The sequence below is a fragment of the Drosophila mojavensis genome, unplaced genomic scaffold, assembly GCF_018153725.1.
Source record: "Drosophila mojavensis isolate 15081-1352.22 unplaced genomic scaffold, ASM1815372v1 contig_19, whole genome shotgun sequence".
Lineage (NCBI taxonomy): Eukaryota > Metazoa > Arthropoda > Insecta > Diptera > Drosophilidae > Drosophila > Drosophila mojavensis.
In genome coordinates this window covers 1,120,735-1,147,321 of record NW_025318726.1, presented here as the reverse complement: position 1 = coordinate 1,147,321, position 26,587 = coordinate 1,120,735, and the positions used below count along the sequence as shown (strand labels likewise).

Here is a 26,587-nt window from a genome sequence, read left to right as displayed (position 1 = left end):
TGTCGCTTCTTTTCTTTCGACGTTTTTTGCATATTAATTAAGCGCCAAAAATCAGCAGCAGCAAAACAGTTAACAGAGAGCAAAATAAAAAGAAAAAAGTAATTTTTAATGTTATCAGTTAATCTGTTTCACTCACAGTGTGTGTGTGTGTGTGTGTGTGTGAAAGAGCGCGCACTAGCTGCGTCTCGCTCTCAATTGCAAACTGGTTTCACGTATATGCAACAACGGCAACAACTACATGAGAATATATATATATATATATGTATATATATATGCATATTTATATATGTATGTATGTATGTTTTTAAAGTTCAGCGTGGCTCTGCTCTCCGCCTTCTGTGATTACGGCCTTTTGTGATTGTGATTGCTGCCTGTTGTTGTTGTTGTTTTTGTGTAAGATTTTTATCATTTTTATACTCAAGTGGCGTCGTCGTCGTCGTCGTCGTCGTCGTCGTCATCGCTTCACACTGCATAATTTTGGAGCTGCGAGGAGCTGAAGCCGTGGCGCAGCCAGTTGACAAGATTTTGGTGCAGCGACAAGAAATGATGGCACTTTTTGCTGCCGCAGTTTTCCCTCGCAATTGATGTGAGTGTGTATGTGTGTGTGTGTGTGTGGTTGTGTGTTGTTATCGTCTTGGAAAAATCTTTGACACTAAATGAGCAATTGACTGAGTGACGCTTGGCGGCTTGGGATTGGCATTGGGTTCGCTTTGAGGCAAGTGGCTCTTGACTTGGCATTCAGCTTTCAGCCAGGATTTGCACCTGACACACTCTGTCTGTGTGTCTGCGTGTGTGTGTGTGTGCTTACTTTGAAATGGGTCTATCAATGGCTGACTGTGTTTGCCTAGCCCCTCTCACCCCACCCATGGCTTCTAGTTTGGTATTCTCAGCAGCTGCTGCAGCCACCTGCAAAACGTAGCGAGACCTTTTGTCATTTTGGCTTTCAGCAATCCTTTAGATACACACAACAGATTAGTTACTGTGCAGCTTTTGAGCTGCAGCAAGCACAAATCGAGTTTTGTTCCGTTTCTCTGTATGTTTTTTGTCTCTTTGTCACTCATTCTTAGTGTTGGCGTCCCTGTGCATATATGTATGTAGTATATGCAATGCATGCAAGATACAAACTTATAGATACAGCCAGACCGGATCAGTTGCAGGCCAGCGAGCGGGCCCAGAGCCACAGCCAGAGCAGGCCGGGTCGGGGCCAGACCCAGGCAGTCGAGCAGTTAAACTATAAAGTTGTTATGCTAATTTTAGTGTTGGTGGCAGAGCCAGCAGCGAATGAGCGAGTATACAAAGCAGCTCGCAGGCAACGACGTTGCTTTTAGAAATGAGGAAATTGTGGAGCACCAACAAACACCAGAGCGGAGCAGAGCCACAGCCACTGGCGCAGGCACAGGCACAGCCACAGCTATAGCCACAGTTATAGCCACAGCTAAGAAAACAAAGCAAAGCACAAACAAAATCGCCAACAAAGAGATCTCTGAAAATTACCACAATTTGTACTTGTACATAAGTAATGTGGGAATTGAGCGGCGCGTATTCCCCTCGCGTTCCCTATCTACCATTCCGAATCCCATTCCCATTCCCGTTCCCAATGGCAGTGCCCAAATGAGCGGACTTTTGTTACTTTTGTAACCGAACGCGCCAAAAATCGAACAGGCAAACACACTTAAGACCCGGCACCGAAGACTTAAGGCTTTCCCCCATTTGATTGATGATCATCTGCGGGCCCCAAACGAGCCCGAGCCAATGACCTTGTTGAGCGCGTCGCAAGCTCTGCTCTCGCATTGTCCGTCTGTATGTACACTACACTCCTCTCTTTACCGATGGGTGAATCAATAGCCCACAGCCAGCAATCGGGGGACGCAAACGGGAGCTCCGTATGTATATGGCTATGTTGGCTCTGTTGGCTCTGTTGGTGTTGTCGTCTGATTTTGACAAGTTCAGCGCCGAAATCCTTCAAAAATTTATGTATTTGCGGGCCACACATATACAATGCGAGCGAGCGGGGGCGGGGCGGGCGGTGCGCTAGCTGTCAGTGACAGGCGCAGCAGTCACATGGCCAACGGGACAACGGGACGAGTTTCAACCACGTTGCTGAGTCTCTGTTGTTGTCCTTGTTCTGTGTGTGTGTTATCTATATATATATATAAGTGTGTGTGAGTGTGTGCTTTTGTCGTGATTGCGAGACATTAAGTCATCGAGCCAACAACAACAACAACAACTACAACTACAACGACAGCAACAACTCACTCGACTCAATTGTTGGCTTTAAGGCCTACAAGAGTTTGTGCAGCACTTTAAGCTTGCATTAGGCAGTTGCTGTGCCCGTTGTTATAGTTGAACACACACAAACACAAACACACACGCACACACACACACTCGCACACACGCATGTGTCAACCTAACGGGCAGCCAAAAAAGTGGGCGGCTGGCAAAAACTGACCAAAACATTTGCGCAAACATTTTTGGCCTGAACTTGAAACCGAAAACTGTAGCCAAATGCAGCGCCACACAGATACAGTTGGCCAACAGAGTGTGCGAGCGGGATAGATAGATGCAAATAGTGGTACGTTAGGTGTTCCGTTTAGGCGGCAATTTCAATGTTTTTGTTGCTGTTGGGGAGTTTATCTAACGGCGCCTAAAACTGACCAGCGCCAGACTGCAAGAATTATAGGTGCGACTGTCTGTGTGTGCCCCTGTATGTGTGCGTGTGTGGATGTGTGTGTGTGCGGTGACAATGGCCGCCATTTTAGCAAGCCCTTAAAGCACCAGTACGTGTGTGTGTGAGTGTGTGGGGGTGTGTGTGTGCTCCATATACATAAATGCGCTCGATTGGAGTTCTGTGCTTAAATGTGCTGGACAGTGTTATTGATTTCTTATTCGGACAACACTTTTGCTTTCCATTCTTTCACATTCTTAATTGTGCGGCGTTGGCCGGCTAATCAAAATTAATTGTTTATCATGTTGTATTTGAATTTGTTTCGTTTTCTTTTTTAATTTAATTTTTTGTTTTCCCTCTTTCGCTGCTGTTGTTGTTGTTTTTTATTTTTATTTTGCTTGCTTAATTAGCAGACGAACCGCAGAACCACATGACCCTGAGATATGCTAGTGCCATTGCCTCTAGAATTCGAATTGGGTTTGGGATTGGAATTGGAATTGGCTGGTGTTGTAGGTGTGTCAGAGAGTCGCCCAAAATGTTTGGAGTAAGCCATAGTCCCAGCCACCCCTACACCTCCTCCCCTTCCCTCCCCACGGCAAAGCCAAGAGCATTTCATTAAGCTGGACACACGCCCAGTTTTATTATTATTTCTTTCTCTCTATATTTTTTTGCTTTTGAGTCGTCGTCGATGTTTTGTATAGTTTATTTGGTGTTAGACAATTAATTTTTGTTGCGTGTTTCGGCGTTGTTTTAATTTACAGTTGCAGCCGCAGTCAAATCGAACACGCTCGTTTTTATTACCACTAATAATAATAATAAAATAAATAATAATGAAAATAATAAAAATATATATATGCGTAATACAAAATAAATAATAAAATTTAATACAAATAAATAATAAATAATTGATAGTGAATATAATAATAAAATGTAAATAAATTATAATGAAAATAATAGATTATAAAATGCAAAGAATTAAACAATGATAATAATAATAAAATTATGGTAAGCATTAATATAATAATAAAAAAATATAAACAAATAATAAAATAACAAAATAAAATAAAATAAATAATAACATTCAAAACTCTCTCTAAACTCTTAAGGAAGAATTTATTTTATTTCGTGCCAATTTCATTTAAAATCATTTTACAAGTTCAAATTAATGCTGGGAAACGAATGTCTGAAGCTCATATGTAGTAGTTATACTATATATCACACGATCGGCAGCAAAATTTAAAGCAACGACTACGCAAATAACAACGCGACAGCAAGCAAACATTTTTCTTGCTTTAACATTTGTGCAAGAGACAAACAAAATAAATAAAACAACAACAAGAACAACAAATGACGTCAGTGCGAGCATTTATTAAATTAAAAGCAGTGCCAAAAATACTTTTAAAATTTTTAATATAATAGCTAGCGCAATTTTCGAACCTGTCATAAGCTCGACCAGACCAAAAATCAAAGTTAATTGAAATTCTAGGAATTAGCATTACAAATATCCTAAGTGCTCCTGGGATTAAAGAGAAATATAAATATAACCAATATAATATCTCTGGCTTGTATTTATTAATAACAAGCAATAATGAAAATAATCATCAAAATTGTTGTTAAACTTAAAAAAATTAAATAAAAAAAAAAAAAAAAAAAACTCAAAGACAAAATCTACAAATTAGATTAGTCATTTTGCTTTTAACTAATTTATGCATAAATACATATGAAATGAACCAAATACAAGCAGACGAATCTCATATGAATTTGAATATTTGGAATATCATTAAACATTTTGCCGCTTTCAGACACGTTTTCAAGGCATTTTAGTATCTGTCCGTCTATACATTGTATTAATTTCTAAATATATATTTATATATATATATATGTATGTATGGGTATATGTATGTTTATAAATTTAAAAACAACTTTTAATATTATCTCACATTTTCTATCAAATTTTTTAAGCAGCGCGCGGTGTCTATTTAATTAAATTGGCTTGAAAGAACTAAAGAAGCAGATGAGGAGCAGAGACGAGGGAGCTATGTATGGAGTGAAGCTATGGCAAAACTGTGAAGTAGCTGTGTTTACGTCCGCGTCTGCGTCTGCGTCTGCGTCTGCGTCTGGCATGGCAAAAGTTACTCAAAAAAAGAAACAAAAACAAAAAGTAAAGAAAAAATACTAAAATAAATTGCGTGCTGATGGCTCATTTAATTTAATGAGCGGCGTGCAACTTGTCTAAATGATTTTCCACGTCTTTTCGTTGCTTTGGCCCACACCAAGCCAGCCCAACGGCAGCTTGTATCAGTTAGTTTATAGTACATATCTCGCTTTTGGCCAGCGCGTAAGTCAAACAGATGTAATGTAATTCACTTAACTTGCCGAAAATTAACGCTCGCTTAGCGCTAATGTTGGGGGAAATTACATTGTGCGAAATATTTGTAAGCGAACGAAAATTAAAGACGATTTGAGCGCAAATGTAAAAAGAAATGAAACTAATGAAAACACTTCCAATGGCCTCTTGGCAACAACTACTAACAGCAGCAGCAGCAGCAGCAGCAGCTAAAACAACAACAACAACAACAACGCACCAACAGGCACCAAACGAGGCACGCAATTTGATCATTAAACATGAAGCTCTTTAGCACACGAAAAAAAAATGAAACCCCAAACACTGCCACAGGAGAAGCTATCGAGAGTGGAGGAGCCCAGAGCAGTCCATGTGAGTGGGGTATCCAATACCGGGAGACTGTCAGAGTCGTTCCGTTCTCTGTCGGAGGCTCAGTGTGGCCTGCAGCGCATAATTTTTATGCAGTCGCCGTTGTTTCTCTTATGAATATGGTAAAAATATGCATATATAACAACCTACATACATACACACATATATGTATATAAATTGTATAATTTGTTTATACTAAATGTGCGCCAGAGTCCTGAGGAACAAGTTTCTATGCTAGGGTAAGTAAACCTTGCTCAAATTCCACTCAGCTGCTCAAGATTCAATTTAGATCCGCCCATGACTCATTGGAGACTGCGTGTTTCTTGGTCTCCCAAGTCACAGTTCGTCTTTCTCTCCGTCAGATTCTATGAATCACTCGAGTTGAAAGTAACGAGAATCAAAACTGGCAAACGTCAAATAATTCTCAGCCAACTTTCGGTCATATAACTGTAGATATTTTTACTAGTCTAACTTATCTAGTTAACTTATCTTTGCTCTTAAGTAGTTTAACATTAACTTGGAAATTCAATTAAAATTTAATCATCTATTCCTACGTATATTTTGATACAAGCAGAAAAAATGTCGTAAATAAATATAAATAAATTAAGTTGTAAATCTAACTTTAGGTTAACCTATATACAATAATATGAATACAATATCTACCTACTCATAGGTAAAGATTCAAGAAATGTCTTTAGAATCCCTAGCACAATAAATGTTTATTTCTAAAATGAATTCATTGCCTTTTAAATATTATTATCTTTCAAAATTTTACTCTATAATTTTTGTAATCTTTCCTGGAATTTTGTGGTTTACTCTGAGCTATTTGTAAAATTTTATAAATTTTTATACAGTCTGCTTCTTAATTAAAAAATTTATACATGAGCTTAGCTAACAATTAATAATTTATGTTTTCAACTTTTTGTTAAATATTTTAAACATATTTTTTATAAGTTTTATTTAAGCTATATTTTAAAATAGTCTAAAATTTTGTAAGACATTTTTAAAGATATTCTTCATGTATTATATAAATACTTTGAAGTGTCTTATAATAATTAAAAAAAAAAAATTGTATGTATATAATGTTTATATATTTATTTTTTAAACTGTTTGCCATATCATGTTTATTGGATTTCTTTCAATTTATGGAGCTCGAACTGCCTGTGAACTGTTAAACTGCCAATAGGCAAGACTCATGAGAAATGGGAAAATTGTGCACTATAAAACCCACAAAACCGAAAAGACACTAAAAAAAAAAAATGGAAACTGAAAATAATTTGAGGCCAAATCGAAAATGCAGCCGCAGAGCCAAACGCAAATGGCGAACTGCAACTGTGGCAAACGGAGGCGAATGTCGAACGCGAATGCCATTTGCTATCGTTGCACTTTTATTTGAGTTTTATTATTTTTATTTGCATTTGCATTTTTATTTTGATTTTCATTTGTATTTTGATTTTTACTTGACTTTTTCATTCTGTGGCCAGTGCGAGAGCAGCGCGCACACTAGACGAATTATATTTTATGCCACAAATTACGCTGCGGTTAACCTTTAAATTAAAATAACACCAAAACAATTTTTGTGCTGAATGTTGAATGTTGCAGCTATGCAGAGGGGACTCTATAGTTGTGTGAGTGTGAATGTCTGTGTCTGTGTGTGTGTGTGTGTGTGTGGCAGCTGCACAACATTTGTAATCTTTTTGTAATCTTTTTATTCTCTTTGGCTTTTCATTAACTGCGATAGGCATCAGATAATCAAATTATATTGTATATGTATGTATCAAAAATGTTGGCTCTGTTTTTCTTGTTAAGTGTAAATTATAAAAATATAAAAGAATTCGTAACGCAAAGAAATGCAATGAAATCGTAATTGTAAATAATAAAACCACAGCGTGTTGCCCTCAATGAATGCCGGACAGGCCGCCGTACATCGCACACCGTACACTGCCCGGCCGTACTCAGCCTGCCTATGCTGTGCAATAAAATTATATGCATCACATCAAACACACACACACACACAGACCAATGGCATTTTGGTTGCAATTGGAATCAGAGACTCACACACTGAGAGAAAGAGAGAGAGAGAAAGAGCGAGAGAATTTGGCGTATTAAACCACAAGTGTAAATTTATGTGAACAACGGCTCACATCTTCTGTCATTCCAGCCAACAGCGAACCGCAACGCATTGAACCCTGAATCCCGTACCCGAACCCCGAACCGAACTGCATGCAGTGCAGTTAAAATATTTAAATCAACGCGAAAGTTTAAACTTTTACTATATGGCATATCGTTAGCTGAGCAAAGTGCCTTAACCATGTGCGACAGTGTCAAGCACACACACACACGCATAACTTACTAATTATCAACTATATATACACACACACACACACTTGCTTATTGAGTTTGATTTGCTCTCGTTTTGTTATACATTTTCTAACGATTTAACGATCCATAGAAATATCAAGTTCGTTTCACACACATATGTTAATCAGTTCATAAAGTTGGTAAATAACAAATAGCAAAAATACAACAAATAAATAATAAACAAAACCGAAAATAAGAAAAGAGCGTTAAGTATGTTGGTCAGTCAGCTGATAAATAATTTATTGATGTCTGGCCAGAGCTCCACGGCAAATTATGATAATACAAATAACATAAAACAAAATAAATAGATCGAAATTTCTTTGGCAATATACAAAATTTAACTCTATTATTTAAGTTATGTGCAAATAAATCAACGTTAATTGAAATTTGTAAATGTATCTTTAACAGATATCTTTAAGCAGATAAAAATCTTATGATTTTTCAGAGCTGCGATTCTCAAATAAACTTAAACAAATATTACAAATAATAAAAAAAATATTTGTTTTTATTATGTATTCTTAATATATCTGTTATATGTTATGTTCAAATATCTATTATATATTCTTTCCCTTACTATTACATATTCCTAATATTTCTGTAATATATTCTTTATATATACAATGTATTTTATGGATTGCTTATTATATATCTTATAATCAAATCAGATTTATTTACAATTTCTTCCCTCGAATTTCATATTTTAATTGTATATTTTCGATTCTATCTTAGATCTCGGTTATCTAGTCCTGCTATTTCTACTATATATTTCTTCTATTATATATTTGTTCCATTTCCATTAACTACGTATCTCGTAGTTTTATCATATTTAAGTATATTCTATATAAATTTGACTAGGTATCTAGTAGATACCATCTATCTAACAATTATAATTATATATTATTTCTACTTTTATCATATATTGCATTTTATTTTTCACATCTTATTCTAGTTAATCATTATAATCTATCTCATATTTGTATTTTATTTATTTATTATTATTCTTCATTCTGTTGCGAGTTTCCAAAACTCTCGAATTCAACAAGCAAATAAAAACAAATGAAACAATTTGCAGACTTGATTTGATAATAACTCTCTGAAAACATGTATGCATATACCTAAATACTAACGTGTACACTCAGATTATGAAGTTGATAAAATTCCCGCAATTATAATTTTTTATAGCTTGGTATATCTATAAAAATCTTGTCACGCCACAATCAAATTCTTAATAAAAATATATGCGCAGAGGTACAGTAAAGCCGATTCCAAAACCCGACGGCAAGGAACAAAAATAATCAAAACAAAATAAACGAAAATTTACACAATTTTGCAACACTATAATTGGGCAAATCTTCACTTGTCTCGAGAACTCGAGAATATTCACAAATAATTATAGCGATTACTGAATTGTTAAATAATTGACATTAATTTTTCAGAAATTATAGCACACGAAATTCAGTTTTCTTTTTTGTTTTTTTTACATATTACGATACACCCGAGTGGAAAATCTTTGCAGAGTGTGAAAATGTTTTCCCAGCTCAAAAAGCCGTCGCCTCAAAAATGCCGTCGCCAATTCAAAGATATGCATATACCAATTTTTGTCACTAACACTCTGACGCTGAGACTTTGAATTTCGATTTACGGTTAATTGTAGTTCTAGTACTTACCCTAGGCTGAGCCATTAATGCTCTGGGAGCGACGTCTAACCCGATTTGTGCCACTTTTAGTGGTGTACAGACGACAGTTGGCGGCTCAACACAAAACGAGGGGCCCGCGTCCCTTGCGTCCTCGTCCTCGTCCTCGTCGTCGTGCCGATCTCTCGATGGAGCGAAGATCTATCTCTCTCTGTAGATCTCTGAATGTGTTGGGGCCTCCTGCTACGCTCGGGTTGTGTTTTCTTTTTCTGTTTCTATATTTTTTTATTTTTTATTTTATGCTTGACACTCACAAAAATATTATTAGAATTTGTGTATTTTTAATAATTTGAATTGCTTTCTCTCCTCTAACTCCTTCAGCTTCCTCTTTTCTTTTATTTTCTTTTTTCCACGTGGTTCTTAGCTGCTTTGCACTTTATGCTTCTACTACTCGTTTCTGCTTCTTCTTTTTATTTTAATTTTAATTTTTTTTTTTTAACACAGGCACATTTGTTAAAATCTTTGCTTTAGATTTTTTACATTCTTTGCTTAGATTTATGTATTTAATTTCTTGTTGTTGTTGTTGTTGTTTCTGGTATACTTTGTTGTTGTTGTAGTTACGCGCGCGTTTTTATTATTAGCGGGAGATCTTTTTTGTTTTGTATACATATATTTATGTATATATACATATGTATATATATATATATATTTACATATAATTTGTTGTAGTTATATAAATTTTTTGTTTTTGTTTTGCGGTTTATAAAAATCGTATACAATTTGTTTTCATATTGGGTTTGCCGTTGCTGTAGTAGTTCTTCTTCTTCTTTCTAGTTGCTGTTGTTGTAGTTGTTGTAGTCGCTGCTTGTGTGGGCCAGGCAACATAGTTTGCAGTTGCTGTTGCCTTTTAGCTCTGCTCGTGGGTTATTGTTGTTGTCATAAATCCATTGCTCGGGCCTTTTGCAGCTGCCTCTTCTTCTTCTGCTTGGTCTTCTATTTTTCGTTTACTTCGAAATCTTCCTCTCAGATTGTTTGGCTTGAAGATGCTTGTTGTTGTTGTTCCGTTTTTATATTTTGTTGTTTTTGTATTCGTTTTGTTTTGTTGTTTTGTTTTGTATGTCGTATACTTCTTGCTTCGTATAATATGCGCACTATTTATCACAGCTGCTTCTACATACTATAATATACTATGAAAAACCAAAAGCTTGTCAATCCAGCAGCCAATCGAAGAACATCAACTAACTGTTAACAGTTTGCAGTTTACAGTTTACAGTTTATAGTGGCATTTAGTGCACTTTTTGTTTTTGGAATCTGCTCCTAACGAAACGCGTGCAATGGGAAAATGTTGCAAAATGTGGTTTTAGCGACGGTAACGCGACGGCGGCGACTGAGACGGCGAAGGCAGCGGCAACACGACGAAAGTCCGTTAACGTTGCTGCGTACCGCGTAACGTAACGTAACGACCGATCGTAACGTCGCGCAACGAGACGCGCGCGCTTTTTGCTTATTTGAGATTTGATTTTTGTTTCTTTGTTTTTCCTTGATATTTTTGGCTAACCGTGGAGATCGCGACGAGAAAATTTTTTTGGCGGCGTCCAAAATATGTTCAGTAATGATTATTATTATTCTTGATTTAGTTGTTGTTGGTTGCTGTTGTTGTGCGGCAATAACAATAATAATGCTATGTAATAGCAATAATAATAGTAATAATAATAATTTTTCTCAACGGCTGCGACGTTGGCGACGGCTTCGGCGTTTTCGGCTTCGCTTCTCGCTTCGCACACAACACAGACAGCACAAGCACAAGCACGTCGTACGCGGTTCGAAGGCAAATACACACTGTCAATCATGCTCATGCACGCTTGCACGCCACTGTCTGCCCGATCGTACACTCACACATACGCACACACACAGTCGCAAAGACGGCGGCGACGCAACAATTGTGCCATTAAAAAAGGTTGTACAACGCGGAGACTCATAAATTTACCAGCAGTGCGAGTGCGATGGCTATACAAACACATTCGACTCCGGCGAATTGTGGTGCGTGCGTGTGTGTGTGTGTGTATTTATGTGTGCGCTTGCTGGCTGCTTTGTTGCTGTAATTGCGGCGAATTGCCCGGTGAGAGCGCAGGCGCGCTCTTGTGAGCGCACTACAAAATGGGGCCCAAAGGCAGAGCGCAAAGGATGATGACTGATTTGTTAGTACGCCTTTTCTGTCATACACACACTTGTCACAATCTGGCTATGCCATGCCTCGGCTGCGCTACTCTACTGTGCTCAGTTTTGCTATATGTATGTATGCATGTGCATGTGTATGTGTGTTTTTTTGCTTTTGTTTTTGTTTTGCCATTTGTTTTTCGACTCTTTTTGCGCAACGACGACGTAGTCGTCGTCGTCGTCGTTGGCGCTCGCTCATCGTTCGTTCATTCGTTTGAAATTTATTTGGCTTTGGCCAAAAGGAGACGGCTTATAGGTTTTGGCCGCTGCTAGCGTCGCATCGCCTCTCTCTGCTGCTGCCAGTACACTCGTCGTCGTCGCCGTCGCCGTTGCCGACGCTGCTGTTGCTGTTGCTGTTGCCGTCGCTGTGCGTGCGTTGAAAATCAGCAAAAACCAATCCCATTTGTTATTTTCGCTTGAGTGAGTGGCAGTTTGCATCAGTTTGCCATTCAGTCTTCTTTGGCCGCCCCACCTGTGCGCGCAGGCATTGGGCATTGGGTGGTTTCTGGGGTTGGGGTTGAGCGTATTCTCTCTCTCTCTGCTGCTCTGCGTTACGTGCTTCGTGTTTGTGTCAGTGAGTGCTTTCAGGTGTTTTCTAGTCTTTGCCGCCACTCCAGACGACGCTGTCGCTTGTTGTTGGGCATTGCCTTCGCCTTTGCCTTCGCCTTCGCTAGCTTGCTTGCTTGCGCTTGTCCGTCACTTCAAAACGCGCTCAACTTTCGCTCAATTTTTTTGCGCTCTTTGCACACACACTCATGCTCACGCACACACAGGCATACGAAAAGAGAAGCACTTACACATACAACGACAGTCAAATAGGTAACGCCTTCAAAAGCTGCAGCGACGTCGCCGTCGCTGTCGTCATTGTCGACGACGTCGCCGTCGCCGTCGCCGTTGCCGTTGCCGTCGCCAGGCGTCATGGCGATCCAGCCACTTAGCCAATGATCCTGCCAGGAACAACAGCTACAAAATCAACACAAACACCAACAGCTGTTCGCACCGTGAACTTTGTGTGCAATAATAAATCGCCCACCGATAAATTCAACGGCCCAAAATGCATATCCTGCTGCTGCTTGTTATTGTTGTTGCTGCTGCTACTACTACTGCTGCTGCTGGCGACGACGTCGTCGCCGTCGTCGTGTCGTCGTCCTCGTGGCAGTTTAAAAAGCAGTTAACACATATTTCGAGGCAATTTTTCAACAACGCATTTTTGGCCTGTGCGTCCTTTTAGTTTTTTTGCCTTTTGTTGCTCCCGTTTTCCAATTGTTTTTGTTTTTTTTCGGTTAACCGGCTCGCGGCGCCCGGTCGCCATTTTTGTTTTTTGGGCAGCCAACGGCAAATACGAGCGGCTGCTGCTGGCGCTGCTGCTGCTACGTCGACGCCGGCGCTCGTTTTAATGTTGCCGCCGTTTTAGCAAAAAATGAAAAATTGCTTTGTTTTTTTGTTTTGGCTGGCTAGCTGGCTGGCTGGCAAGCTGGCTGGCGTTGGCAAGGATATTGTTGTTGCCACCGTTGCCGGGCTGTGGCCCGATGACAAAGATAATAATGACGACGATGATGCTGCACTTAATCTGGTTTCCATTTCAAAACAGCTGATCATATTTTGTACACACTTCACCCCCTCCCTCCCCACGCAAATGCTGAGCTGCATTGGCAAGAGCGAGAGAGGCAGAGAGCGAGCGACACTTGTCCTCGCTTCCTCTTGTCCTCTTTCGCTTCGCAGCTTTCGTCTAACTGTCGCCGTCTTGACAAATTTATGAGACGTTGATTGATTTGCGGTTTGAGATTTTTGTTGTTGCCTTTTCAATTTTCAATGCAAAGTTGTTGCTGCAGCCCAAGGTGTTTTAAATTTAAGACGCGCTAATGCAAAATTTGTGTGCCAACAAAAAAAAGCTGAACTGAACAGAACAGACAAAAGTGAACAGACTTTGCATTCATTTGAAAATTCAATTAAAAGTAATAAATTGCTATTTTATTTGCAGGTGAATGTGAGTGAATATGGTTGTGTGTTTGTATGTGGGTGAGTGTGTGGATGGGTGGGTGTTATTGCCAAAAACGGATTCGTTGAAAGAAATGAACAAAATGGCATTGCAGTGATTTAATACACAAGTTCAAGGAGATGAACGCTAAGGATAGGAGATCTAGAATTGAGGAAAACTTGTAAAATATATTTAATAAAATAAATAAACTCAGAGTTGCTTAAGATTAGAAATAAAGTTTGATGATACAAGTTTAAGAGAAATCATATATTGCTATTATTTCTATATAAATTAAATATAAACAAATGTAATAATTCGTATATAAGTTTCCTTTGCAGAAGTTTGAATAAATTTTGGATTTTGGATCAATATAAATTTATTTTAATTTAATTGTAAAATATATTATATTTATTTAAGCAAATGTATCAGAACACGTATTGTATATTTAGTGAATATTTTCATGATAACATACAAGAAATATTTTGTTAAATTTTATTATTAAATTTTTCCTTCATTAAATAAATATATAGCTATCAAATAAAAAGTTTCAAAGGCAATTAAAATAATTCCTGAGCATTTTAACGGTTCAACAACAAATCGAAATAATATTCATATATATTGAAAATATGAATCAAATTATATTTAATATGTATTCTTGTATGCAAAGAACATCTTATTTATGATAATCCAATTGCAATTTTATAGTTCCTCAATTAATTAATAAGAGCAAGGGGTGGAAGAAATGTATTAACGGTGCTTGTTAGCAAAAATTTGTCTAGTGCATTCTTTAAGGCCAGGTTATGATAAAAAAAAAAGAGGAAGAAAAATGCAAAGGGAATTTAATTTAATTTAATATTACAACTTGGCAAAAATTGAGGAGACCATGAAATTTAAATCAGCAGAGCTCGGCAGGCTGGCAGGCAGAGGTGGCGCGAGCGAGCGAGATTGAGTGAGTGAGTGAGAGAGATGGGCGCATCGTGGTCTCCACCCACTGAGCAAAAACAGAAAAAAGAAATAGGAGAAAACGTGCAAGAAACACAAGAAAAAAAAAAGAGAAACGGCAGCTTGATAATAAGACGAAAAGCTCAAGGCAGCAAAATTGCATTTGGAAACTTCCAATCCCAGACGAGCGCCGAGCACTTGGAGCGAACGTTGATGTTGAGAGGGGCAAGGCAGGCGAAGAAAACTGTGTGCGAGCGAAAAATGTGGCGATGAGAAAGCTCACGCACACTTGCACACACACTCAGTCACTCACACACTTGCGCTCACACAGAGGCAGAGACTGAGGCGCAGCCAATATGATTTAAAGCGGCGGCAGCGGGCCCCAAATGAGCGCCAACCGTTGCTCGCTCAGACACACACATACACACACAAGCGCACAACAGCTGGCGCTGTTGTTGTTGGCGCTGCGCTGCTGTGCATGACAATTCATCTCTTTCTTATAAACGCAATTTATCAAATGAAAACGACGAGCGAGCGACAGCAAAGATGAAGACGACGACACGATATCAACTTGATGTGAATGTGGTTGTATGTGTGTGTGTATGACTGAAGCTGCGTATGTGAGACAAGCGAAGCTCACTCAAACTCAAGTTGAACTGAGTGCTGAATGCTGAGTGCCGAGTGCAATACGAAAATTGCTCGCGAGTCAAAGCCAAAAACAAAATTATAAAATGGCATATGAAGAAAAATAGGAGTTGCCGTCGGCGCTTGAGGAAACAACAACAGCAGCAGCAACAGCAACAGTGACGATGATTTTCTTTTTGGCAGCCCCCAACTCGGTGTTACTGAAAAACCGCCATAATCTTGACAGACAAGTGTACACTCTCTCGTACACACACGCATACACACGGTCACACAGCGGTACTCTCGCGACGCGCCGCTCTTCGCCGCATTGTTTTCGCTCGTATTTCACGCTCAAACAGCCATTTCGCTGCACTTTTAATGGTTTGTTTTTGTTTTCGTTGCGCGCACGACAAAGAGAGAGCAGCAAACGAGCTCAAGCACGACGACGACCAAACCGAATTCGCCGCATTGCGCGAGCGGGCCAGCATGATAAATGTGCGCACTCACTTTTTATGGCAAACCGAAACAGCTGTTCTTGAGTGCCGCACAGTTGTAGAGTCACTGGACTCGCGACACAGACCAATTTATTTGGAGTTTTGTTTGCGTTTTGTTTTTGAGTTTTCTCACTATTATTGCACATTTTATGATCGCATACCTTTCGTTTGAGCTGCTACCTGCTTACATAAATGCATATTTACCTGTTCGCTGTCATACTTTACCTTCCATTTGGGCTCTGCCTGCGACTAACGAACGAAATTTTGTGACTTTCAACGCTTGCCATAAAACGGGCTTAGGACCAGCACCTAAAGTCCCGTTGTTGGGCCCACACATACACACACGCAAACGAAAATAGCTCGATATGCACAAATAAATATGCCGGTCACGCCCCCGCCCACCGCGTGAGCCGCCCAACAACAACAACAGCAGCAACAAATTGTCGTCTCGTCTGCCTCTGACAGGACATTCAACTGTTGCTGAGGTTGGGCGGGCACTGTATGGGCCAAAGTTTGCGAGGCACTTTGCAATTTATCAAACAATTCGGCCAGGACTTAAAGAGATGCCAAAAGGACACTTACCTGACATTTCTTGGTGCTAACAACTAAAGAGCGACCATTCATCATACGTTACCTGCGAAAGGTGAAAAGAAAATTGTGGAAATTCATTTAGTTTTCAGTTATTAACAGCAAAAGTCAGCATGCAAATGAGCAAGAGAGAGAGGGAGAGAGAGAGAGAGCGTGTGGGAGAGTGGGTGTGAAAGGGAAACAGGATGCAGGATTAAGATGCATCAGGCATGCAGCCTGGCCACATGTGTCGTACACGCCCCACTCTTGCCCTCTTCTCTCTCTCTCTCTCTCTCTCTCTCCCTCTCTCGCTCTCTCTTTGGCAGTGAAGCGATCAGCAGACACGAGAAATGTTTTTCGTTTTTGATTGATTGCCCTGAAAAACCACTTGAAACTGTCACAGAAGCGAGAGATGCTGGGTGAGGAGAGGGAGAGGAGTGAGGGGAGCGGGACATGGGACATTCGAAGTGAAAATCACTTCTGCACACACACACACACACGTACAGAGGCAGTACCATATTGTTTTTCCAATGAAAAACTACTTATGGCATTAGAGCTGCGACTGCTGCTGCCTGTCTATAAGAAAATACAACTTAATAAAGATGAAAAGTGCATCGAATGCTTGTGGAAAGGAGGAGTGAGGCGGCGGCAGCAGCAGCAGTAGGCGAGCGGGGCGAGGAGGAAGCGGCAACGCTCAAGTTTTGGCTGCCACAGCAATTGATGCCACTTCAAGAAGAAAACGAGGAGGAAAGCACAAGTGGAGAAATTTTCCAAAAAATAAATAAAAAACAAAAACCGAGTCATACTTCAATTTCAATTGTAGTATATAAAATATAATCTACTTATATTAGTTATAGAGTTATACTTAGGGGTATTATAATACAAATAAAAATTTATTTATTTATTTAGATATTCGAGACAATTTATTATTAAAACTAACTTATAATATTATACATTAATTATTAATTAATTAATTAATTAAGCACTGGCAAACGGGGGTCTTCGGATGTACATATATGTATGTATATATAGTATTAATTTTTATAAAGTTTTGGCATAAACTTTTATTTTTTCCTTAATATAACTAACGATTTAGTTGTTATATTGTTTAATTTAAATATATATCTTATTAACTTTTTTAGCGCATCTTATTTATAACAGTGCAAGGACTTCATATGCTTCAGCCAATTTATAGCAATACCTATATACATATATAGTGGAATCCCTAAAATACGAAATGGCTTTCTAGTGCAAATTTTCAATTTTTATTCTCATTTCATTTAATTTTCATTAGTCATTAAAGTCTTTCATATTTTATATGTGAGATATTTGACTTGATATGATCAATAAAAATAATTTATACGTCTCACTTTGGCGATATTACGAATTTGAAAAGCAAAACTTAACATAAACATAAAATTAAGTGAACAAAATATAAATTAAATTTTGAGCCAAAAAGTGAATCACATTTCATTATTCGAGTTCATTTATTTGACTATTATTTATTGTTATATTATATTATGTTCTATATTATATTATATTCTAATTATGATGTTTTTCAAAATAATCATATGATAAAAAATGCAGAATTATATTTATCGATAGTTGCTCTCATTTGAGTATTTTGCAGTTTTTACGAGTTTTAGCATCAGGATATGAATATAAGATATGTATATGAATATGAATGTTGTATTTAAATTATATAAATTCTAATTTTGCTTTGGTAGTGAAAGCATTTTATTTAGAATTTTAAGAGCTTTAAATATTGCAGTAATTATCGGACAATATAGTTTATAGTCGATATAAATAATTATACGCTCAGTTAGTTGAGCCAAAGAACCTCAGGATCTCGAGCTCTTGAATTGAATTGAAGGAATGCAGACCAATCCGGATATCATGTAACCTATTTATTCATATTTATTTGTATCGGAATTGAATTAAATTATTTTTATATCTAATATATATTTTAGTGGTACATATAAAATGCAGTGATAGATGTCATGTATGTAAATTTCAGTACCCAGAACGTATATGAAAATTTTCAAATTATCATATTGTAGCATATTTTCCGACGGAAAGTCGGAAGGGATGGATAAATGGACGAACCGACGGGCAAATGGACGTGGGAACTTTGAGATCTCTATACCTAAGTTGATATACTCCCTTTCCGTTATGAAGGAGCATGTAAAAATAAGTTAAAAACTTTTCATATTTGCATCAACAAAGTTTTTCCTATTGAAATTGCGCAAAGAATGCATAAGAAGAGAAATATATGTATGTATGTATATAGAAATATATTTGGAGCATTCATTGTTTATAGATTGGAAAAGCTGGCGCTGCTGCCATTTGGAGCTTTTGCAACTCTGTTGCCAAAAGAAGAAGAAGTCAAAGAAGAAGAAGCAGAAGCAGAAACGGAGGAAATGGTAGTGTAGGGGAGAGGGAAAGCTTGAGGGAAAACTATTGGCAAACAGACAGTGAAAGCGAGTGAGTGAGAATGAGCCGGGAGAGGGAGAGGGGAGAGAGTGTGAGAGTGGGTTGGAATTATAATCTACGAAAAAGAAATTTATGTGCATTTCCGTTTTTGTTGCTTGTTGTTTTTTATTTTTATTTTCTTCCTTCCGTTTAAGTAAATAACAAATATTATTATCGCTTGGCCGCAGCAACGGCCAAAGGACGTGGCAAGGACCCGGCCGAGTGCCCATTGAAGATAGTTCGTCAGCTCGCAGCGACAACAAAGTAAATAAAATGTGCACAACTAGCAACAGCAACAGCAACAACAACAAACAGGAACAACAACAACAACAACAACAATCACACAAAAAGCCAAGCAAACAAAAATAAAAAAAGAAACGAAAAAGCAACAAAAATAACAAAATTAAATAATGCCACAAACGATTTCTTATGAAATGTTCAAAAATATAACAACAACAACAACAACACACACACACACAGACACATACTCCATCCGGACATGTGTGTGTGTGGAGTGGGGCGATTGGGGGCGTAGGCGGGGCAGCTGTCTGTGTATTGGCAGCCAGAACGGAAGCCGTTGCCGTCGAGCTCTACAAACAACAACAACAACAACTCAATGAAATTATTAATGTTCGTAAAAGTGCAGCAGTTCAGAGGCGAGAGAAAGAGAGAGAGAGGGGGGGAGAGAGAGAGACGACTTTGCTGTGCAAATGGTCAGCAGACGACGACGCCTTGGCTCTTAGTTGGCTACCAGCTACACACACACACACACACACACACACACACACACACACACACACACACACACAGACACAGACACACACACACACACACACACTCTGTACACACTCGAGCAAATACAAATAAATAAATAAACAACAAACTCTAATTAAACGTTGTTTCGACTGTGTCGGCATTTCGATAAGGAACGTGGCCTTTGGCCAGAATCCTGTGGCTGTGCCGCTGCCCGTTACCCGCTGCCCCCCCAACTCCTGCCATAGCCTACAGCTGCTGCGGCTTTATCGTTCAGCTCGCAGCGTCGTTCGCGCTGCCTTCTGGCTGCCGCTTTGCTTGTTAAAAACTTGCCAAAAAAAAAAAAAAAAAAAAAAAAAAATAATTTCAATCTGTTTGTCCAGAAGCAAAACAATGAAGGCAACAACAACAAAAAGAATAAGAAGCATGAGTAGCTGATAATCAAAGTGCAACAATTTCAATTTGTGCTCAAGGTCGTGCAGAATATGAACAAAAGCAGATACCGAAAGAAAAAACGAGAAATCAGCTAGAAACTACAGTTAACAGATTGAAAGGAATCGGAAATTATGCGTCAAGAACTGCTAAAATGTAGAGAATTCCCAAAGAGAATATATTAAAGCTCAATCAAAAATCCATAAAAGCATTTGAAATATACGAATGGTATTCTGATATACATATGTATATATCTCATTGATATAATTAAACTCTAGATATAATTCTCAGTTAGTTGATATAATATAATACTTATTGCTCAATCAGAAATCCATAAAATATCTAAATGGTATTATGATATATGTATCTTATGGATATGACTAAACTCTAGATATTATTCGCAGTTATTTGATGTGATACAACTAAGATTGTTTGCGAAAAGGGCAATGTCGAAATACTTTAACTGATTGAATTAGGGTTTGTAGCACATTTATATAGAGTCAGGAATGCAAATCGTAATTCGATCACAATTTGAAGCTCTTTCCAATAATTCGAAGTTGCTTTTTAGCATAAATAGGAAATAGTTAATTAAAAGTAAAATTTTAAATCAACTCTGAGTATGAAATGTTTCATAATAGCTAAAGGGTTAAAAGCAATAATAATATATAATAATGTTAGCATAATAATAATAATGATAAATAATATTGCCATATTAGTATATATCCTTATTGTTCTGTAATGCCTTTTTCAGTGCTGATATAAGAAATTATAATCGAAAGTTATTCCTGATTCCCGTAATAAATATAAATGAATATAAACATAAATAAAAACTATTACAGTTTAAAAAGACAATTTATAAAAAAAAAAAAAAAAAAAAAAAATCACAACTAATCAAAAAATCCATAAAATTCTGTATGCCAAAGAAATTTTGGATGTATTCTCAGATATTTAATATAATTTATAAGGATTGTTTAGTAAATATATCAAAATAATACTTATAAATGGTTTAAAATGTCTGAGAATACATCCAGAATTTCTGTTGGATAAATGATTTTGTGGACTACTTTGATATATTTATATATTAAAAATTTTAATTTGATTCATTTCTAATAATCTCTAATCTCTGATATTTTCAGTTTCGCCTCTTTTAAATGTATTCAAAACTCTCATACTAAAATAATTCAGTATATTTACGGTCTGTAAATATTTCTCAAAATGTAAATTTTGTTCGGTTTTGTTTAAATTATTTATTTGTATTTAATAGGTTTGCCAACAGTCAATATATTTTTATAAAAATTTGTCTTCTTCTTTGGCCCGCTCGAGATTTCGCCATGTGCTGACGGTCGAATTTTAATTGAACGATTTATCGACGTTTTGTGACTCTAAATATCGTCTGCCCCGAAACGGAATTGCTAATTTGGGTAATTCAATATGTTTGCTCTGCGCTTAGTGGAGAAGTAAATCAGCCCCACTGATGTCACACATTCAAATGCGGATCGACATCTCGGCGAATGACCCGAGTGACCTTTACCGTGAATGCGTATCCAAATGCGAATGCCAAATTCGATATTCGAGAATCGAGAATTGAGAATCGCGAATCGAGATTCATTCGAGAGCTCCCTAAAAGCTGTGTCCATCACAGCGCGGAAATGCTGCCAAACCGGCTAAAAATCTGAATCTGAATCGGATACTGAATTTGAATCCGACTTCGACATTTGGCTAACTGACTAACTGACTAATTGACGAACTGACCATGCGAGTTGTTCAGTTATTCCACCAAAAATGTAACATTTTTTTCTCGCTCTTCCTCTTCTTCTCATTTGCATAACAAAAGCGGCTTCAGAATAAGCGAAATTTATAAATTGCCTTTATTTGCCAATATGAAAAAAAAATAAAAAAAAACAAAAATCAAAAAGTTAAGTAAAGCTTAAAATAAGAATTTGCAAAAAACCAAGACAATGGCGAGAGGGGAAGGGTGCAGCCACCTCTTCTTTCCCCTGTCGACTTTGTCTTGTCGTCTTTCCCCTCTCGGGCGTTGCCTTTTGCTGTTATTACATATAAAATTTAATTATTATTGCGCGCTGTCAATAAATAAACTTAAGATCTTTTTGCTCCGCAGGATCACAAAAGGCACGTGACGTCATTTTTGCATTTCCTAATTATGAAAACTCGTAAATTTGTGCACGCAGCGCTTCGCATGCTATAATCGTAAGCGCAGCCATAAAGTATAGTGTTGGCATTTCCCCTGCGCCGCATTGCACTCGTGTTCTCTCCACTTGCTATAAACCAAGAGGGGCGCACAAGAGAGAGAGAGAGACAGCGCAGACCATTTCCCCTGTTAAATTACAAGGCGACGCATACACAGAGGCAGACCCACACACACACACACACACACGTAAATACACTCAGAGACAGAGCAGCAAGCTTACAAGCTAGCAACATCGTAAAGGCAGCTGCTATTGTCGTCTCGCTCTGTCTGCCGCAGCTTGACGAACTGACGGGGGCTGTCACTTGGGTCCCGCCACCATTATGGAAAGTGAAATGGATATATCGCTAATGCGCCTGCACATAACAAGGTCGGCAATAAATCAAATTGGCGAGCGGGCAAAAAGGGGAGGGCGTTGCACACGAGCAAACAACAAAACAAAAACAACAAAAAAACGGGGCATTGGCTGGACAACGACAACGGCAACGGCGACGTCGACGTTTGTCAAAAATCAAATCAAAATGCCATAAAATACCCCAATGTTGGCCAAGAGAGCAGCCAGCAGCCAGCGGCAGGACCAGGAGCCTCACTCTCTCTGCCCGCCCTCTGCGTATGTTGCCAAACAACAAATGAATTATATGCAATTAATTGAGCGCAAATTTGCAAAATACTTTCGTGTGTCTGCGCCTCATGCTGACTCTGTGTGTGTATGTGTGTGTGTGTGTGTGTGTGTGGTACGATACGATGATGGATATGTCTAAAAACTGATGCTGTGCCGTAGATTGAAGATTGCGCATACGCCTCGTACGCGCTGCACTTCTGCATGGTTTATGTGCCTTTTGAGCAATTGCCTAGCACAAATTTCCATCTCAAAAGCGAAGTAATTTATTTATTATAAACAACTAACTGCTGCAGTTGATTTAGTGGCCGAAGAAATTACGAAAATCGTGAAGCAACATCAATTTTGTGTTCAATTTGAGGCCAATATATTAAGAGGCGAATCGAATGGAAAAAACAGTTAACAGTCTATTTATACACACAGGTTTTCGGCCGCCTCAAATGGCAGTCAATCAAAAGTCACAAGTATCTTAGATTTATATAAAGCAGAAATGATTTATTTTTAAGTGCCAATAGATATGCAATAATATAAAAATATATTATTAATAAATGATAAAGTTATGTATGAAAGATATTCCACATATAAAGACAGTCTTATCAGATAAATGCCTAGAATTTTTTTCCAGAAAAACTTGATAAGAGCTTAGCCGTCGGTTGAAATCCACTTGAGTGTACTTCGATTATAATTAAACTAAGATTAGCGCTTCTTGATTATCTTATTCGCGAGCTGCAAACAAACTCTGTGAGTTCCCTCACCACTTGACATTTGAGCGTGGGGCATTTCCAGTAGTAAAAATAGAATATTTCTGGTATTTTTATTTTTAATGGAGACTGATCGATTGATACGGATTGAGAATGTAGAAATATGAGAGTGGATATATCAACAACAATAGGCACTAACAGACTAGAAGTTGGGGTGTTTCACACATAAAATATCGGTTTATATACATTCAACTTGGGGATTTTGAGCAATTCTCTCAAATTTGATATACAGATTGTCCTATATGATGTGATGGAATCTTCTAGAGGAAAGCCTTTTAATATGCGATATGTCTGAAGTCATGTTTTGACACATGATTAGAAGTAAATGAGTCGAAATGAATATTCGATTAATTTCGAAAAACATTTTCCAATGTTAATCTGATATGTGATATATATTTCTATATTTCTTTAAATTATTCGATCTATCTCTATATTTATAAGTATGTTTATCTATCTATCAATAAACAAGTATATCGATATCTATACGTATATTTATCTATCTATCGTTTTTCCTATTTCAATTCAATTATTCAATCTATCTATCCATTTAACTATATGTCAATATATATCACTGCTTTTATATTTCTCTCTCTCTTTAACTTAGAATAATTTTAATCTCTTCCTCTATAACGTTTCCAATATAACGTTTCTAAATTACACTCTACTTCCCACAAATATCTGTCAACACAGCACTCAAAGCTGTTTAACCAAGGCTATAATCGTAGGAATAATATATTCCTGTTATATATATGCATAAGAATCTCTTTGTTTATTAAGGTAACTTAGTTATCGTGTTGGATTCATCATGCTTGCAGTCGCTTCATCAAGCGAACATAAACTTGCCACAGAATGGATGATTTGGTGACTTCATAAAGAAGTCTATAAATTTCATGTTGTCATGTCATTCGGCGATGTTTGGCTCAACTGGGCCGGCTCTAAGCGCATTTTACGATTTTTATATAGCCCATTGTGCATTATGTTAACGTTAATGTTAACCTTAACTTAACATTACCCGATCATATTCTCACTTGAGCACTTTACGAGCAACAAATTGCGCTACAAATTACACGATAAATAGAAAATTATGACAAACCATGTCCACAGCAACCGGCGACCCCTGCACGACCCAGGCACTAGGCACCGGCTCCTGGTCGACCCTTTCACCAGCGACACACCGAGGCTCGTAAAAATTCCCGATGCGTCTATTTGATGGCCCAGTAAGTGTTATCATTATGACAACGTCGAGTCTCTCTCCCGCTCGGACAGTTTACAGGCTGTCAGAGTTGGCTGTGTAAATTAAATTGTTGCTCCTTTTATTGATATTTCATTGCCGTTGGCTGTGATTTCGCCTCGCCTCCTGCCCCTGCCCCTGTCCCTGGCTCTACCCCATTCTCGCACACTCACCTCCAGCCTGAAAAGAAATTGCTTTGGGCAAAGGAAATTTGGAACGCACTCAGCAAAGTCGTAAAGTTGCGCACGGCGAAACAAAAGAAAGTTTTTACGAGCGTTTCTTTATATACTCGACGAGCTGCTGAGAACTAGGCGAGAAAAGGCAAATAAATTATGTTGGCCTTGCTGTAGGTACACACACACACACACACATACATACACAGAGAGAGAGAGACACACATGGGTAGGTGTTGCTGGTTAGTTTTTTTTTTTTCGGTTTGGCTTCAAGGACCTTGCCTAATAACAGGTTGTCTTAATGGGTTGAGGGCCCGTCGCATCGTAAATTTCGTGTTAATTGAGCATTTCACGCCTCGCAACTGCACTTGGCTCTCTCGCTCTTGGCCTGGCCGGAATGCAACCTGGCTGGCCGGCCCATTAACGAACTTGTCAAAACTGACAAGTGCTACGTCATAAACTCGTCCAACTTATCGACCATTTGCCTGCCATAAACTTGCCAATCGATGGCTCTGCTGCTGCTCTGCTGCTGCTACTCTGCTGCTGCTCTGATGGTCCTTTGCCATTCGCACACTCGATCCTCGCTCGCCCGATCATTCAGCTGGGGGCTCAGCGGTTAAGTCGGCCAGTGAATCCCACCGTTGGACATGTCGCATCGTTACCCAAATTGATATGTATACACATTAATTGAAGAGACTCCCACAAGGTGAACCAAAATAAACATTCTGCGATATAGTAAATGCTTTTTTTGACACAGCCTAATGCCACTTAATGCCGACGCTTGCCTCTGCCCGTTTGCCATTGTCGTTACACTTGCCGTTCACTGTTTATCACTCGTACCCCATAAGTAAGCATGCGACAACAACAACAACAACAACCACAAACGATACATAGGAGTCCAAGTCCATTTCTATGTTGGGAATGGGGCGCGCCGCTCCACAATATCCACTCAATCATTCGCGTTCACTTCACAAACGTTTTAACTGATCGCTCAATCACTGATATTTTGTGTTCAGGTGCTGCCACCCAGAGACGTGGCAGATACCAGCCAGCTACCCCCCGCTCAGCCAGTTACCCCCCATCCCACTCGCATAGCTCTGCCAAATAGACAGAGCTTTGCCTGCTAGGCATTGTGTTTAGTATTTAGTTAGATAGCAATCTGGGCTCGTTTTCGGAAGGCACCCACGTGATTGCCTTGCCCGCTGATAAGCTGCTCGAGAGATAGCCTAAGGTCAGTAGGCCAGCCCTAAGTGAAGGGAAAGGACAGAGAGAGTTCTTCAATCAAATTTGATGCGCAGATGACATAAAATTTCTTATATTGGCTATACAAATTGTATATTATATATACATATATTTTTATGGAATTCTTTTTACGCTTATTGAGAATTCTAAACAATTTGATATGAAATTAATATTTTCATTCAAATTGATGCTTATCTTCCATGAAAGATTATAAGAGTCTTCCTCTGATATATGCTCGATATAATAATTATTATTATAACTATGGGTGTTTAGAAATTAAAAGAAAGTTTTTTAAGAAAGAAGAAAAATTATATACAATTTTGTAGAATTTTTATAAATATATATATAAAAAAAAATTAAATTATATAAAATTGTATATAAATTTTTTATATATTTATATATTTTCTTATATTCTTATGTTAAGTAATGCTCGAGTCTGCTTTCTTTATCTAATATATCTATATAAGTTCCAAGTAAACCTACATATATATATATGTACATTA

The 26,587-nt window shown here is 38.1% G+C and overlaps 1 protein-coding gene and 1 long non-coding RNA gene across 5 annotated transcripts in view; both read right to left on the bottom strand.

The window, feature by feature from the left end:
* The window catches only part of LOC6572471 (homeobox protein homothorax), a 121,765-nt gene extending 111,760 nt beyond the window's left edge, over positions 1-10,005 (bottom strand). For all 4 annotated transcript variants that reach the window (XM_015166441.3, XM_001998542.4, XM_015166440.3 and 1 more), the window contains exon 1: positions 9,407-10,005. In XM_015166441.3, coding sequence (XP_015021927.1) covers positions 9,407-9,421 — 15 coding nt within the window. In that variant the 5' untranslated portion in view covers positions 9,422-10,005. The remainder of the gene's footprint in view (positions 1-9,406) is intronic.
* A 195-nt stretch (positions 10,006-10,200) lies between these two features.
* LOC116804634 lies at positions 10,201-16,204 on the bottom strand. Its single transcript, XR_006356732.1, has 2 exons — positions 15,833-16,204; positions 10,201-10,560 (listed from the first exon to the last, which is right to left on the bottom strand). It is a non-coding gene; the product is annotated as an uncharacterized LOC116804634 (long non-coding RNA).
* Between the last annotated feature and the right edge of the window lie 10,383 nt (positions 16,205-26,587).